The sequence below is a fragment of the Pollachius pollachius genome (genome assembly GCF_949987615.1).
Source record: "Pollachius pollachius genome assembly, chromosome: 1".
Taxonomy (NCBI): domain Eukaryota; kingdom Metazoa; phylum Chordata; class Actinopteri; order Gadiformes; family Gadidae; genus Pollachius; species Pollachius pollachius.
In genome coordinates this window covers 30668767-30684902 of record NC_136934.1, presented here as the reverse complement: position 1 = coordinate 30684902, position 16136 = coordinate 30668767, and the positions used below count along the sequence as shown (strand labels likewise).

The 16136-nt window shown below is 45.4% G+C and overlaps 2 protein-coding genes across 2 annotated transcripts; one reads left to right on the top strand and one right to left on the bottom strand.

Moving 5' to 3' along the window:
* Positions 1-1440: 1440 nt before the first annotated feature.
* Positions 1441-9351, top strand: stx17 (syntaxin 17). The gene is made up of 7 exons (XM_079743765.1): positions 1441-1583; positions 2090-2298; positions 2483-2548; positions 3693-3992; positions 4140-4190; positions 6172-6258; positions 8774-9351. Exons 2-7 carry the CDS (start codon positions 2176-2178, stop codon positions 9014-9016), a joined length of 870 nt encoding a protein of 289 aa, XP_079599891.1. The 5' UTR covers positions 1441-1583; positions 2090-2175; the 3' UTR covers positions 9017-9351.
* Positions 9352-9495: 144 nt separating this feature from the next.
* On the bottom strand, positions 9496-15967 carry erp44 (endoplasmic reticulum protein 44). The gene is made up of 11 exons (XM_079743752.1): positions 15829-15967; positions 14457-14529; positions 14295-14334; positions 13890-14005; positions 12871-13055; positions 12618-12733; positions 12266-12440; positions 12036-12147; positions 11713-11854; positions 10870-10972; positions 9496-10767 (listed from the first exon to the last, which is right to left on the bottom strand). The coding sequence occupies exons 1-11, from the start codon at positions 15886-15888 to the stop codon at positions 10657-10659; spliced, it is 1233 nt and encodes a 410-aa protein (XP_079599878.1). The 5' UTR covers positions 15889-15967; the 3' UTR covers positions 9496-10656.
* Positions 15968-16136: the final 169 nt, after the last annotated feature.

The window sequence follows — 16136 nt, the reverse complement described above, 5'->3', positions numbered from 1 at the left end:
GTCATGCACAGTGAAACTGGACTAAGAAGTGGGGAAGCCCCCCTAACTGTATATGATGATTGTATATGTACTTCTTAATGTTTACAGAGCAGTGTACATTAGTGCTGGAGGTACGTATCCATTAAACTAAAACATTATTCAAATCATAAACAGAACATATTAAAATGTCAAAGGTAATGAACAGGTACACAAAACAACAATAATTGTGCTACAGTTTATAGTCAATATTGTTAATAACCACACAGAGTGATACCTTAATACCTCATATGCCTCAATTGCTATATTAGCTGGACACAGGACTGAGACCTATAGATTATAGGCTTTAATTGGTTCTCTCTTCCTCTTGTGAACACCTGACTTGTGATCATGTGGCCAATGAGCCAAAAGCAGGCCACCTGCCGAATATCCATGATTTGAAACCCAGTTCGGGGGGGGGGGGCGGGGTTCCCTACTGACTTTGTCTCCTGCTGACACACTTCCTGGATTAAATATTGAGAATACTAAGTACACAAACACACTGTGACACTCACACACACACACACACACACACACACACACACACACACACACACACACACATCCACACCCATGCATACATGCTGACAAATACCAATAATTCTGAGAGTAAGAAAAGGATGTGAGACAGATCAAGAATGTGAGAAATAGAGAGAGAGAGAGAGAGAGAGAGAGAGAGAGAGAGAGAGAGAGAGAGAGAGAGAGAGAGAGAGAGAGATGGTGGAACAAAGAGGAAAAGAAGGCTGAGAGATGCACACACAAATGCACAAGCAATACCATATGTCTACAGAAGGCAACCAGGGAAGTCCCCAACTGAAGGAAGAGTGTGGATGTTCAGCCTATACATGTCAAAGGTGATGAAGGATGTGGTATATGCATTATAGACATTTTATATAAGAGCAGAAGAGGTTGAAAAATATAGTAGAGATCTCATGCTTCACGTGCGCGCACACACACACACACACATACACACGCACACATACACACGCACACACACACGCACACACACACGCACGCACACACAGTCACACACACAGTCACACACACACACACACACACACACACACACAAACACACTCACAGTCGCAGACGCAAACACACACACACACACACACACACACACAAAGTTGTCATGTCACATCTAATCAATATTATTTGTTTGGCATGATCGATGAAGAGTATTCATGCTGTCAATAGTGCAGAGCCTAACAGCACAGAGACAAAATCTGGTTGACACATTCACAAAAGCAAATACAAATCATTCCTATCGTTTTTTATCGAAATCCCATCAGTCGGAAAGATGGAACCTCTTAGAAACATTTCATCATCATAAGGGTAGTTGGCGTTGACTAACACGATGGTTTCAACAAGGAACTGATCGAGTTCTAGAAGTTGGTGTCGGAAACCATATCGTGCGGACCAGGAACTGAAGTGTTGGTAAACAAAGAAGAGTCTGTAATTTAAAGATTGGAAAGGTTATTGTGATCAGAGACGAAACTGACGGCGTTCTTAACACGCTGTACGATTCGAATCCGTTAAATGACATATTATATCCAGTTTATTAATGGGTAAGCGAAACACACACAACACTGACATACAGCACACGTCAGTGGACTGCTGGGTCAGATGAGTTATATTGGAGCTATACGACTCTGAAAGCGAGGTCCTCATGCTTATTGTTACGGTAACCAACTTGTTTCAACACTAATATAATGTTTGATGCTGTTAAGAGTTATTTTTGGTAGTGGTGTTTATCTCATGTAACTTATGACCTTTATTTGGCGCTGGATCACTGGAAGCCTGCAAACCACACAGCCTGCCTGGAACCACCAGTGTTCTTCTTCTTAGTGAATAAAACACACACAAAAAGTACACTGACCCAGATACCAATGTACTACTAATGAGATACCAATATGTTAGCTCCACGTAGAATAGTATTGTTTTTCTATTGATCCAAAATAGGGTATATATATATTCAGTGTCAGTGTCATGCATGGTGAAACTGGAGTAAGAAGTGGGGGAAGCCCCCCTAACTGTATATGATGATTGTATATGTATGTCTTAATGTTTACAGAGCAGTGTACATTAGTGCTGGAGGTGTGAGAAGGCCCAGTGTATGACTTGAGCCTAGATGTTGGCTGCCATCACCAGGCCACTATCATGGCATGGGAGGGCAACAAGCTGACACTCAGACGCCTGGAGGCACCTGTACAGAAGTTTGTTAAAGTGGCTCTGCCCACAGACCTGGAAAGACTGCAGAAACACCACAACAATATACTGAAGGTAGAGAGAGAGAGAGAGAGAGAGAGAGAGAGAGAGAGAGAGAGAGAGAGATTCACTCACTCTAGTTTTTGTCCCTCTCTACATGTTACACACATTTTTAATACAGAGAGAGAGACAACACACACATGCACACAAGTCAAAGGCATACACATTGACAACTGATTCGTGAACATTCTTCTTTTAGTTTCAACGTGGTCAAGAATGGGAACGCCTCCACCAAGAGCACATCAATGCCAGCAGAACTGTCCAGGTAAATAAGTGCTGTCTCTGTATGTGTGCTAGTGCAACTGGTGCTCCATAAGCAGGTCTGTATACGTCTGCTCCTGGCTGGGTGTGCAGCACCTCGGGGAGGCTGCCGCCTGGATGGCAGCGTGTATCCTAAGGTGAAATACTTCCAAACAGATGCCCTCCTATCCTCTCAATCCGCCCCAGAGACACACACAGAGTGCTTTACCATGTCCACACGGTGTTAATCCAGATCCAGGCCTACTCAGCTGTGTGTGTGTGTGTGTGTGTGTGTGTGCGTTTGGTGTGTCATAAGTAAGCAGGAGATGGTCAAGTGATGTCCAACATGCTCTGGCGGGCTGCAGGTTCCACTCCCAGCAGAGCCTCACACTCTGTTACGCCTTCCTTGTCATGTGATCACATCTCATGTTCTGTTGGTCAGATTTCAATCAAGAAGGCCGGAAACATAGTTGGCTCTGACAAAACACAAGCTTCCTTAGAAATGTGTGTTTATTTATTCTCAATGGTACTCAAGTTATTATCATGTGTCCTGTCAACAGTGGTGTTTGACGGCATGTCAACAGTGGTGTTTGGTGACATTTTACCAGTGGTGTTTGATGACATATTAACAGTGGTGGTTGATGACATTAACAGTGGTGCTTAATGACATGTTAACACTGGTGCTTAATGACATGTTAACAGTGTTGCTTAATGAAATGTTAACAGTGGTGCTTAATGACATGTTAACATTTGTGTTTGATGACATGTTAACAGTGGTGTTTGATAACATGTTAACAGTGGTGTATGATGACATATTAATAGTGGTGTTTGATGACATGTTAACAGTGGTGTATGATGACATATTAATAGTGAAGTTTGATAACATGTTAACAGTGGTGTATGATGACATGTTAACAGTGGTGTATGATGACATGTTATCAGTGGTGCTAAAAGACATGTTAACAGTGGGGCTTGATGACAGTTAACGGCGGTGTATGATGAAATGTTAACAGTGGTGTGTGATGACATGTTAATAGTGGTGCTTAAAGACATGTTAACAGTGGTGCTTGATGACATGTTAGCTATTGTGTATGATGGGTGTATGATGACATGTTAACAATGGTGCTTGATGACATGTTAACGGCAGTGTTTGGACTCTCTCCCTGCAGCAGCTCAGGTCCAACCTCAGGGAGATGGAGAAGCTGTGTGGGCGTGTCCGCCCTGAGGATGGCCCCGCCCTGCAGCAGTTGGTCACGCCCATCAGAGAGCGAGCACTTGCCGCGGCTCAAGACTTCCTCCTTCTACACTCTAACCCCGCCCCCTGCCCCCGTTGGTCTGACCCTTCATCCACCGGCCACCCCGTTGACCAGGAGGGCAACGAGCCCCCGCCCCGCTGCCAGGCTCAGCTCCGCCTCCCGGAGATCCCTGCCAAGCAGAACGCTGCCGAGTCCTGGGACCGCCTGGAGGAGGTGTGCCTTGTTGATCTCTTACTGTGTTTAGATTAGTTAGACTCATCACTAAGCATCCTGACTGTGTAGCATAGACCAGAGGAGTGCGTGTTGTGAGTGTCACTAGAACCGTCATGGAAAGTCAACGCCTGGTAATTACTCCCTTAGGACCTGAAGGATCTCAGCGGCCTGGTGACGGAGTTCTCCCTGCTGGTCCATGTGAGTGATCATCAGCTCGTTGAGGTCCTCTGCCGCTCCATGCTGGAGCCCAGGTCCCAAATCACTGGGTCTTTGCTTTCCTGTTCTGTATCAAGGCGTCGCTCTCAAAGCTCCAAAAAGAGTTTGTGTGTGTGTGTGGGTGGGTGGGTGGGTGGGTGTGTGGGTGGGTGTGTTCAGTAGGCTTCCTCAACACATTAAGTGGGTGATGGCCCCTGAGGCCCCTGACTGCAGCAGGAGCAGCAGAGAGGAGAGTGTGTCTGGGGTGGCGGGGGGTGATGATAGGGATGGAAGGTGTGTGGTGGAGGGGCGGGGGGCGGGGGGCGTCCACGGGGGCAGAGTGGGAACTAGACGGAGGGCAGAGCAGGTGGAGAACAGACTGCTCAGATTATGGCTCTGTCCTCGGGGAGGGAGGGAGAGAGAGAGAGAGAGAGAGAGAGAGAGAGAGAGAGAGAGAGAGAGAGAGAGAGAGAGAGAGAGAGAGAGAGAGAGAGAGAGAGAGAGAGAGAGAGAGAGAGAGAGAGAGAGAGAGAGAGAGAGAGAGAGAGTTGGGCTCATCTCCTGGATGAACCTCTGTCGGTATCATCATATATATTTGATATCATACATGTTAAATAACATTCTTTAACATCCGATCCCTTTCAATTCTGGGAAAATAAAACATTTAAAATCATTGGAATTAGGATCCCAATAAGAGAAAATAAAAAGATCTGATAATACTACTAATATACAGAGAAAGGCAAAATGCAGAAGAGATGCAGAAAAGATACGCCTCTTTCAGTTGTCAAAACAAGCACTTTGCCCCCATGCATCAGTTCGCGCAGTGTTTTATGCAACTGCCTGTTTTCTAAAAACCAGTCTTCCAGCTTAGAATGCAAGGTTTTTCTTAGAATTCAGTAGTAAGTCATAATAGACGGCTTAGCCTTAGGCCTATCTTCTATAGGACATCACAAGACAGGACGTGTCCCGGTGTGGTATATAATCAGGGGGGAGGGGTTTTAGGAGCTGGTCTGGCTAATGATGGGGGAGGAGGAGGAGGAGAAGAGAAAGGTACTCTGCTTTGTTTTGCTGGTCACTGTGACTGTCCGGCCCCCACACAGGGAGACAGCTGCCACTCTGAATATTTCATGAGCACAACACAATGGACAAAGACCCCAACACACAGACAAACACACACACCGCTATAATCCTCCCTTGACCTACCCAGAGCTCCCAAACCCTCACCAGACACACACCTTTGTGCATAGATACACACATTTATCCTAATTTATGGTGGAGACAAGAAGCAGGTCAGGTATTAAGTGGGGTAGCTACAACACCGTGTTCAGTGTGTATGTGCCTTCTGCCCTACGTGCGCAGGCTTTTGACCATATGTTGGTTGGTTTGTGTTTTACACTGGAATATCACATAATGATATATTTGAACATAAAATATATTTTATGTTCTTTGTAGTTACCGTCAGCGTATGTGTCACATGTTGTGATGATGGTAAATTAAGATGATGCTGATAATGCTGCTGACAAAAACTGTACCTTGACAACATGTAGGTTCAGTTGTATCTCTCCGAATCAGTCTTACCTTCTAGGAAGGCGATGTGAGATTATTAAGTAGAATCAGGCTGTAAAGAGGAAGACTGGGCCAGACTTTTAATCTGCTATCACGTTTCAAAACACAACATGTTATTCACACATGTTCTTCTATTCTGTTTCTATGCTGTCTTTTATATGCAGAATGCCATGTTTTTCATTTTGCAATATCGGTTACACAAATATATTAATTACAAAATATGGTTCAGTCCTTTGGCACATGCATATTCCGTGTGCTTGTGTGCGTGTGTGTGTGTTGGTGACTGAGAGAGAAAGTGTGCGTGTTTGTGCATGCATGCGTGTGATTGTGTTTATGCATGTGCATTTGAATGTTTATAAATATGTGTGTGTGTGGGGGGGGGGGGGGGGGGTCTCCAGTGTATAACCCTGTCCATCAGTCCCAGCAGGAGAAGATTGACAGCATAGAAGACAACGTCAACACAGCAGCTGCCAACGTAGTGGAGGGGACCAGGAGCCTGGGGAAGGTGTGTACGTGCACCAGTTGCCGAGTGTGTGTGTGTGTGAGAGAGTGATGTTTCCGAGATGGAGAGATCGATGGCACTTTGCCTCCCAGCCATTCCACAGCGTTTGTCCCTATTGATCTGCTCAAATACGAAGGAAAGCTGCAATTAAGGAAATAGAGAGGGAAGAGGAAAGGGAAGGATGACTGATGGAGACACAGGGTAAGAGTGTTGACCAGGCCGTGTGTGTGTGTGTGTGTGCGTGTGTGTGTGTGTGTGTGTTAAAATCTTCACATGGATTTTAGCGGCAGAAATCTTTAAAAGATATTTCACACAACACATAACAAACAATCCAACTTGTGTATAATGACAACAAGTGAATAGAATAAACTAAGTCAACCACCTGCCTCAACCTTGCATACAATGGATGTGTCTCATTTGTCATAAACGAGTTCATATCAAAAGACAGATTAAACATTTTGCAATGCTTTATTGGAAAGACAATATATCAAAACAATCGTTTGGCGGCAATGCAAAATGGCATTCATCATGTATCTTACTTCATTATGGGATGTATTTTGAATCAAAAGGTTGGCACACAATATGGGAGGATGTTATTTGATCCTTTTGATTTGAGGTATTGAATCAAGCCCTGCTCAAGGGCACTACCATGAATGTGGAGACCACATTCAGTTCCCTTACCCAGCTTCAGTACAGAGCCACGTCGGCCTTCCACTCACAAGCCTCCATAATGTCATTTAATTTCCAACCCTTTTTTCTGTAATACCCAGTCTTTTCAGCTGGGATTCAGCCATCCTAACCACTGGATCCCCCTGCATCCTTAAACTGAACGACCCTAGCCATGAGGGACTCCTGATGTTAGCTTCCTAGGAATGGTTATGGGCGGCATGTGGCTCAGGAGGTAGATCTTGTTGGCTGGTAACCAAAAGGTTGCTATTTCGATCCCTGGAGGGTAGAGGTGTCCCTGAGCAAGACATCTCACCCTGCTCCCAAGTCGCCTTGCATGGCTGACACCGCCGTCGGTGTGTGAATGTGTTCATGAATGGGGGAATGTGAGGCAATATTGTAAAATCGCTTTGAGTGGCCACTGGTGAGAAAAGCGCTGTATAAATTAAGTCCATTTACCATTTCTGTATGTTATCTAAACTACCAGTGCGTCCATGGTGCACGTCGACTACGGGCAAGCCCATAAGGACACCCAAACCAGCTGGCCTTGTGCCGCGTGGGACCATGACAGCGCATGGTGAAGTGTGCTCATTATTCGTTTTCTATATTTTCTTTTTCTTTTTTTTTTGTGAGTGGTGTGCTGAAATATTTACTCCATTTTTTCTTCCTACTTAATTTGTTCCTTAATTGCGTCACAAGTTTTCTTTTAGGAATAAACATCTGAATCAGAAGTTAGACCGACCGACGTTGGTTCGATCTCAAGCTGTGTCTTGCATTAGGAAGATGTCTCTCTATGTGTTTATTAAGTCTCGTACCAGCTATGGTCAAACCATGCAAAAAGCTTTGCATGGTTGTGCGGATCTGTTCACGTAAGCTCAAATCGGGGTATGTTTAAAAATGTTTGAAACTAAACACGGTCACACAAAGAGTCACACCTCAGTGCTGAATTTAATCCATGTTTATTAATGATCTGTTAGAGGTTTATTGATGAGCAATTTCTCCATATGTCACAAAATGATAAATAGGGACAGACGTTCAAGGTGACATTTGCTCCATGTGTCAGCAGAGCTGGTCTAAGGAGAGGAGGTTCAGGGAGATATAGAAGATGAAAGCCATGTTAGATGTTTCGGCGTGTGTTTGAACCGCGGTTATCCGTCATCGGTTCAGACAACATTAACGCACGCCTTTGCGTTCACAATTGCTCAGACCTTCGCCATCTTTTTTTTCGACTTCAACCCAAAACCCTTTCAACTGAACTCTGATCAAATTAAAATTACCTCGACGGCCATGGGCTGGGACGAGGGACGCAAGCTTTTGAACCGGATTAATGGTGATGTATAATCAAGGTGTGTGTGTGTGTGTGTGTGTGTGTGTGTGTGTGTGTGTGTGTGTGTGTGTGTGTGTGTGTGTGTGTGGGAGGGTGGTCAGAACTCCTATTAATTGCCGTCAACCTTAAAGAGCACCTTCTGCTGTGATGATAAGGCTGTAATAACAGGGGCGGGGCCCACATCTCTCAGATTCCTCACTAACAGAGATAATAATAATACTAATAATAAAACCAACGCTCTTTGAAGCCGCCCGGCTGGGGTGTAGACCCATTTGAATTCCTCTCCCCTGTTCCGTGTGTCAATATGTGATCAATCATTGAAGAATATACGCGTCTTGTATCGCTAAACGAGGTCTAGCAGCCTCAAAGGACTCACAACTCCAAAGGTTTGTGTGTGTGCGCCTGTGTATCTTTTTTCTCGGCAGAATGTAATATGTATTTTTCCTATAAAATATATACATAAACAAGTCCCCTTCCACTGTTTGAAAGGAAATGATGATTGTCCCTCTTTCTGTCTGTCTGTAGGCGGTGGGCTACAAGTTGGCCGTGCTGCCCATGGCAGGGGCCCTTCTGGGTGGGGTGCTTGGGGGTCCCATTGGCCTGCTGGCGGGGTTCAAAGCCGCCGGGATTGCGGCGGCACTGGGGGGCGGCGCGCTGGGCTTCGCTGGGGGGAGCCTGGTCCAGAAGCAGCGCAGAGCCACGGTGGAGCTGCAGATGAAACGGCTGAATGTACCGCCTGACCACAAGCCCCCCGAGAAGAGCGACTGAGAGACAGTTCTACAGTGGGGTCGGGACACCCGCTCCTCTGTTGACGAAAACAGGGGACGGCTGTCTCATGAGTCACACTACAGCATGCGGTTGCTGTGCCTTTGAAAGCAGAGTGGAAGTCATGGCACTATCAACACTAACTTGATTGTTTTTCGTCAACCTCTATCGTTGTTCTGGAACGCTTTAGTTATTCACGGCAATATATACTTGTATTCTTCAAGGATTGATCCCTCCCTGTTCTGTGAAATGCTGTCCTACTTTAAACATCAAAACTATAGCACTACTTTCATATGGATGAGATTTGAATGTGTAAATTAATAATTGTATAGAAGTGCCTAACGAGATAACGTCATTGATCCAAACATGCCATTAATGTTGCCTTTTAATTGCCAAATTAAAATGGATATTTTCCACCCTCAGCATAAACCCAGTCACTGTATGAATAAGTAGACACAAAAATAAGAAGGCGGACAACAAACTATCTTGTAAAATGGTTTTAATTTAATCTTTTCAAGTCGGCTACTCTCATGATGTGATGACTTGATTTTAAAAAATGTTCACCGTCCCCCATCTCCCCCAACGCTCTCTTTGTTTACATCAACATGCAGGCTGCCGTGGGCCTGTTGGAAAAAAATAATAAAAAGAAGGCAAAGGTGCACAGCATCGAACAACTAACAACTTTGTCCCAATGCCTCGAGTTACCCTACAACAAAGCCCATTGAAACGGGCCTGGATCTTCCAAACGGTGTGGGGGAAATCAAATGAGGAGCCTTCTATGAAGAAATATGAATCAAATCCTCCCAGGCTGCAGACCTTGTGCTTCCATCAGGAAGCTGTCTGGTAGCTGGGGTCAAACATGAGAGAGGGGGAAGCCCTTCTCAGCAAAGACGGGTTAAACCAGACATTGCAATAATTCAGGGCCATGTTCCGGAACTTCATGGGAAACACGACCCCATCCTTAACCATTTAGTACCATTCAGGTTGAGTGCCAACAGGCCACCCCAGCTTCTTTTATCGGGGTCACAGGTCTTTTATTATCTTGTCAAATTATCTACGGTGTTAAGAGGCCGATATGCACGAGAACTCACAGAGAAGTCGCTACTTCAAACTAACATGTTATTGTACATTGCGCTACACAAATGGATTTGGGTAGAAATCTGAAGCCAAGGACACACTGTACTGATTGTACTGGAAAACCCACAGAACTGAACCAGAGACCTGGAGCGAGGGAGCCCACCTTGGTTTGTTTTTTTACAAACAACAAAAATAAAATAAAGAAAACTCTGCGTTTAATTTAGACCATGATGACAGACACGCCAACGTAGCACACACATATTTACAAGCGCCAAAAAAAAGTAAAAACACATTTTTGATGTCCTAAAGCCCGCCTTAACATCGCCCTCCCTCCGTTTATCCAAATAAAAATTGTACGTGTAAGAGTTATGAAAATATAGGTTATTCCAACACAGCTGTGTCTTGGACTGCACTCCTCCATCTCCTCATATTTCTTCAGTAAGGGTATTGGTGTTGCTGTTGTGTCCCGCTGGCCTGTCCCGACCCCCTCCCACTCCTCCCCTCCCCTCCCTGGCCCCGGGGCGCGGCGTGGAGTCTAGAGATCAGTGTGAGGCGCTGGGTGGAGGTCACAGCTCATCGCGATCCCTGCTTAGGATGGTGTAGCGGGTTTCGCTGGGGGCCAGCTTCTGGAAGGAGCTCTCTGGGGGGTTGCTGGCCACCACTTCTATCATGTCCTCCTGGATCAAAACACACACACAGACGCACTTGGCTTAGCGCCAATGGGGCAACATGGCAGCGGGGTTGTTTAAGTAGCCGGTGGTCCCTGTTGGGGGTCTCACCTGTCCTGGCGTGCTGTCTGTGGGGTCAGGTCCGTGGTGGAACTCTCGATGTAGCTTCCCAGAGTGGAGGTCCAGCACAAACTGTCTCAGCTTGCCATGGATCCTGAATTCGACATGCAGAAAGCACTATCATATTAGCTGTCTGCCTCGCGGCTACATCCCTGGCACATTCCCACACACACAGGGAAAGGGCGGCAATTCTGGACCCCAGCGTTTATATAAAACAATATTACTGTGGACAAGCAATAAGAGACATTAATCTCCTGGGACGGGTCCCGTGGCAACATTAATCCACATTAACACAACGCTTTGAAGTGTGCTTTATTAATGAGCGAAGGCCGTGTGACAATAGCCTGGTATAACAGGAAAGCCCAGCAATTAAAGCTAGCTGTGTGTCAGAACAGCGCGCAACACAAGGCTTTTGTATATACATACACACACACCATACGTTGCACTAATGTCATTACGGGCTGTGTGTGCCACATGCACTGGTGGGAGAGATAGTGATGTGATGAAATTAGGTTGCTTGAATGGGGGGGGGGGGGGGGGGGGGGTGCTTGGTCCTCAGGGCTACGCCTATCTGATCAAACCATGATTGGAGAGGATGGGGGACAGAGTGTTGGTGGGCAGAATAAATAGGATTAAATCAGATTAGACTGGATTAGTTTAGCCCTAATTGCACGTGCCAAATCATGTCACATTAGCACCGGTGTCCTGGCCCATTAATAAAGGACTGATTTCAAAAGGTGTGACATCTCTGCTTGGAGTGTGTGTGTGTGTGTGTGTCCTATTTGTAGTGCCTCATCTATAGATAAAAAGGTTGTAAATAAATGTAGTACTTACATGAGGTCTTTGAACTCGGGGAAGACATACATATGTCTGAAGGAGTCGATGGCAATGACGGGACACTCGGCGGGGGTTTTCTGGATGTGCAGCAATGGATGCCGGAACTTTTCGCAATCTGCATGCAGGAAGTTTATAGAGCCTGTGGAACGAGGAAAGAGTCAACACACGCCAAACCATATACTGGTCCTTTGTTGACAACAAGAGCAGTCATTCCTGTTCCACAATGAGACTCCACAGCACCTCCAGCCAAAGTGTCCGCCTGCATAGACAAGAGAATTTGTGGCTTCCACACGTGATCACTGTTCTGCCCTGTGGCGCACCTTTTTCACTGATTAGCTGGCGGGCCACTTCCTGTTGGAATTGCTCCAAGCTCTCTGTGTCTTCCTTGACGTGGAACAAGATGAGGAAGGGGATCCCTTCTTCTGTCAGTTCCTGGAGGGAAACCACAGGACAAGAAAAGTCACGGTATCTCCAATGGCCTGTGTTTCCACCATCACCCTACACCACCAGGACATGTGGATGCGTGTGTGGATGCATCAAGAACACACACCTCTCCGTTTTCAAATGTGATTTCCCTGACGAGTGGGACACACTTGTCCTGGGTCCAGGCGTAGCTGAGGTCAAAGCTAGGTAAGGAGCCCAGGAAGACCATGTCTGGGACGGTCTCACCCACGGGCTTGAAGATCACATTGTCTCCGCTGAAGCGCTCCGTCTGGGACACCTCACTAGGGAGGGTAGAGAAAAGTAATCAGCCAATAAGTCATGAACTAAATCGTGAAATTAATCTTCATGTCAACGTAGTGGTCACGATTAAACCAATGAATGGGCTGGAACAGGTTTTGTAAGGTGAGCCTTTGGGGAACTGATCAAACAACCTTGGGCGTGCAGTCATTCGGTCTTACCCGAAGGCAGCAAAGAACACGCAGTCGTCTCGAAGGATGTTGGCCACCTTCTCGAATGTGTGGTAGCCGTCCGAGTCCTTTGTTTCAAAGTATCCTATGATGTTTCTCTTGCTCCTCTGATGACCCAGAGAAAGAGAAAGCACAGATGGGACGTGAAAAAGAGGCAAACATCCCATCTCGTGTAGAACGGCCATCAAGGGCCCGCAGCATAGATGACACTTTATATATTTATTTGTACTCATTTCAAACTCACATCCACTTTATTCAGCTCCTCCAGGGAGTTGACCTCTTTGATGGGGTCCACCTTCTGCTGGCGGATAAAGTCGGCGATGGCCGCCACCGACCTCTGGCCCCTATACTCCCTCTTCATCATCATGCCATTACGGAATAATTTCAGCGTCGGGTACTTTGATATACGGTACCTCTGGGCGATGTCCGCTAAAGAGTGATCAGAAAAAATATATTAAATAAAAAGTAGAGAAAAAATGTAAACAAGTGGGTGGGTGGGGCTGCACACAGACAAGAGATAAACTGCAGCCGGGAAACACTGACTTCAGTCAGGGCTGCGCTCTGATCTGCTACATAAAAGCTGCCCCCCACCAAGAGTAAATATTCTCTTGGCACACAGTGAATGAATTTGTGTGCTTGAGTGTGTGTGTCTGTGGCGGGTGTCAATCTCTCCGCAGGGTGTCTCTAAGCCTCCAGTCTTCACAGGCAGCAGTAGTTTTGTCATTAGTCTTCAAACAGTTTGCAGGTCATCAATAATTCTATTTAATTTGCTTTATCTCAAAAGGCTGCGGCTGGCGGTTCATGTGCCGCTGCTTTGGTGTGCTCTGTATCTATGCATTCATATAGGGGACACGGAAAAGCAGAGCAGCTGTGTGGTTATTCTGACTATTCTGTGCGTGTGTGTGTGTGTGTGTGTGTGTGTGTGTGTGTGTGTGTGTGTGTGTGTGTGTGTGTGTGTGTGTGTGTGTGTGTGTGTGTGTGTGTGTGTGTGTGTGTGTGTGTGTGCGTGCGTGTGTGTGTGCTTAAGGCGTTGTCCGAAACTTGGATAAAAAGGGGAGAAAAACACTTAATATCTAACTAATGTTTAAATCTCTTTGCTGTATCTTAGTGTTGCCATGACGAGCACTATCCCGACTTTCTTACAGGTACTTTTTTTTTTATCTTTATACTTTTGAATCAGAATTCAGTCCACACATTTTACAAAGATACTAATATAGGGCCTCCACCAACCGACAAACTCATGAGTAGGAAAGACAGACTTACAATGTTGGTCACAGTCGACGCGGGCGAAGACCACCTGCGTGATGTCAGGGTACTCCTCCCTGGCCAGGTTGGAGGCCTCCTCAAAGATGGGATGGAGCATCTGGCTGAACCGACACCTGTGATACAGCGGCAACTACATGAGCCCCTTAGAACTTTTCATATAACAGTGGCAATATCACCCTACCACTGTCTTTAACATGTTTTAAGTGTAACAAATGATACATGAACAGAAAAATTAGAAAGAAATGTAATCAGAGACTTCTCTTGGATTGAAGCATTTTAACAAGGTAAGACAAACTATCAAGTTTGACATGCACATATTATTTGTAAAATAATGAATCCATAAAATTGCATTAATAATAAAAAACAATATGTCCTAGAGAAAAGGACAAGCATAGAACTTACCAATCTGCATAGAAGTTGACTAATGCCACCCCAGCATTATCTGCAAACGATACAATAGGCATCTAGTCAGCTCACTATGTCAAGTTCCATCAAGCTGTATTTCACAGTTAAGATAGTTATAATGGAATGGATAATGGAAACTAAAAAGTTATGAGGACTTACTGAGAATTTCCTCAATGTTGCCTGTGTCAAGACTGGTGATCTCTGCCTTCCCAGGGGTAGAGAGGCCCATCACCTGTAGACAAAGCGGGTTGACGCAGTGTTAGAGCACGCCTGGTGTCTAGCAGAGGTAGAGGCACAGGTATCAAACAATACTTTGATGTCCTTAAAATAAATCCTATTTTTATTGGCCCAAAAACCTTCTGTTAACTTCCTAGTCACACCAACCACAAACCAAAACACACATGGAAATTAACACTATTTTCTATGCACTTTCATTTTACTCAAGCAATTAAGTAACGCATCTAATTTTGCCTAGTACTCTAGGGTCCCGACACGTTGGAAAATATGGTCATGAAAGATGGTAATCAAACATTGGCTTTTCTTGCCTACCATGTTATATTAAATTTGGTATAAACTTCTAAACCATCACAGCTATTATGGCGTTGTTAATACATTGAGCAGGCTTTGATCTCATTCAAACACTGCTGACATCCTTCTCCAACCGGACATCTTTGTCAACTTAGCTCTGTCAAACTAGTATGGCTTGTGATGATAGGATGAACCATCAGTGTTGTCTAGGTGTCACAGTGGCGTCATTTGCGTATCAGAGAACGGCTACGCATGCGCTAGACTTGTTCCAGGGTAGTTTTCCTACACAAATAATGAGGCATATACAGTACATACATTATGTCACTAAACCATGACCAACAGAGCCAGCGGTGCAGTTCAACTTGTTCCGCCTGTCCATGACTAACTGTTAGGTACACTATGTGTATTGATCCACTGACACGACCAATCATGTATTTAGGATCATATCATTTTCTGGGAGATCTGATATTCATTCAAAATATAAAGTTTTCATTTAAGGCCTAAACTCAAACATCACACAGCTGCGGCTGTGTCCAGTTCCGGGTTGTCAGCCAATCAGAATGAGCCACAACAGAGGAATTCACCCAGCGACCAGCATCACTCCGGAGGAGAGACACAGCTGCACGGAATCCACTGAGAAATGTGCAATATATCTCCAAATAAGCGACATAATTCTCAATCAAAAACAAACACCAGTTAACAGCGATAAAACATGATAACCGGCCCTGTGACGTGTGATCCACACATGATCATTGGGATGTGTGCTAGGCCGTTTATATTATAGGTTAATTTGACAGCTATCTTTCGATCGGGGACGTCTAGTTTTCCGGTTTTTGTATATTGGCTACTTGGATGAACTTGCTATTTGCTAAATAGTGACCCATCTCTCCCCTGCCGATAGTTTATATGACGGCTACGGTGAGCTAACCTGACCGGCTAGGGTTAGCTCACCAAAGCTAAGACATTTTCTTGTACTTTACAAAGCAACATTTCATGCGCTTACCAGTAATATTGACGTGAAGAAGCGGATATCGAGATAGGGCAATGCCGGTAAGAGTTTCATTGTATAATACAAGTGATGAGTGTTATAAGGTGGCTGTGTGTTCCCAGTCTCTCTCGACGCCGCTCTCCTCACTGCAGCAGGAAACGGACGGCGAGCCCATCTCACGGTAACACCGGAACCGAGGTGCTACTTCCGGCTTTCTGCTAAGCTTTGTGGGGATTGTAGTTGCATACACCTGATAGTGAGTTAGCTTTGAGTATGTGAAGACTTCAATCATGGTCATGCGTTGGTGAAGCGAGGACTATGGG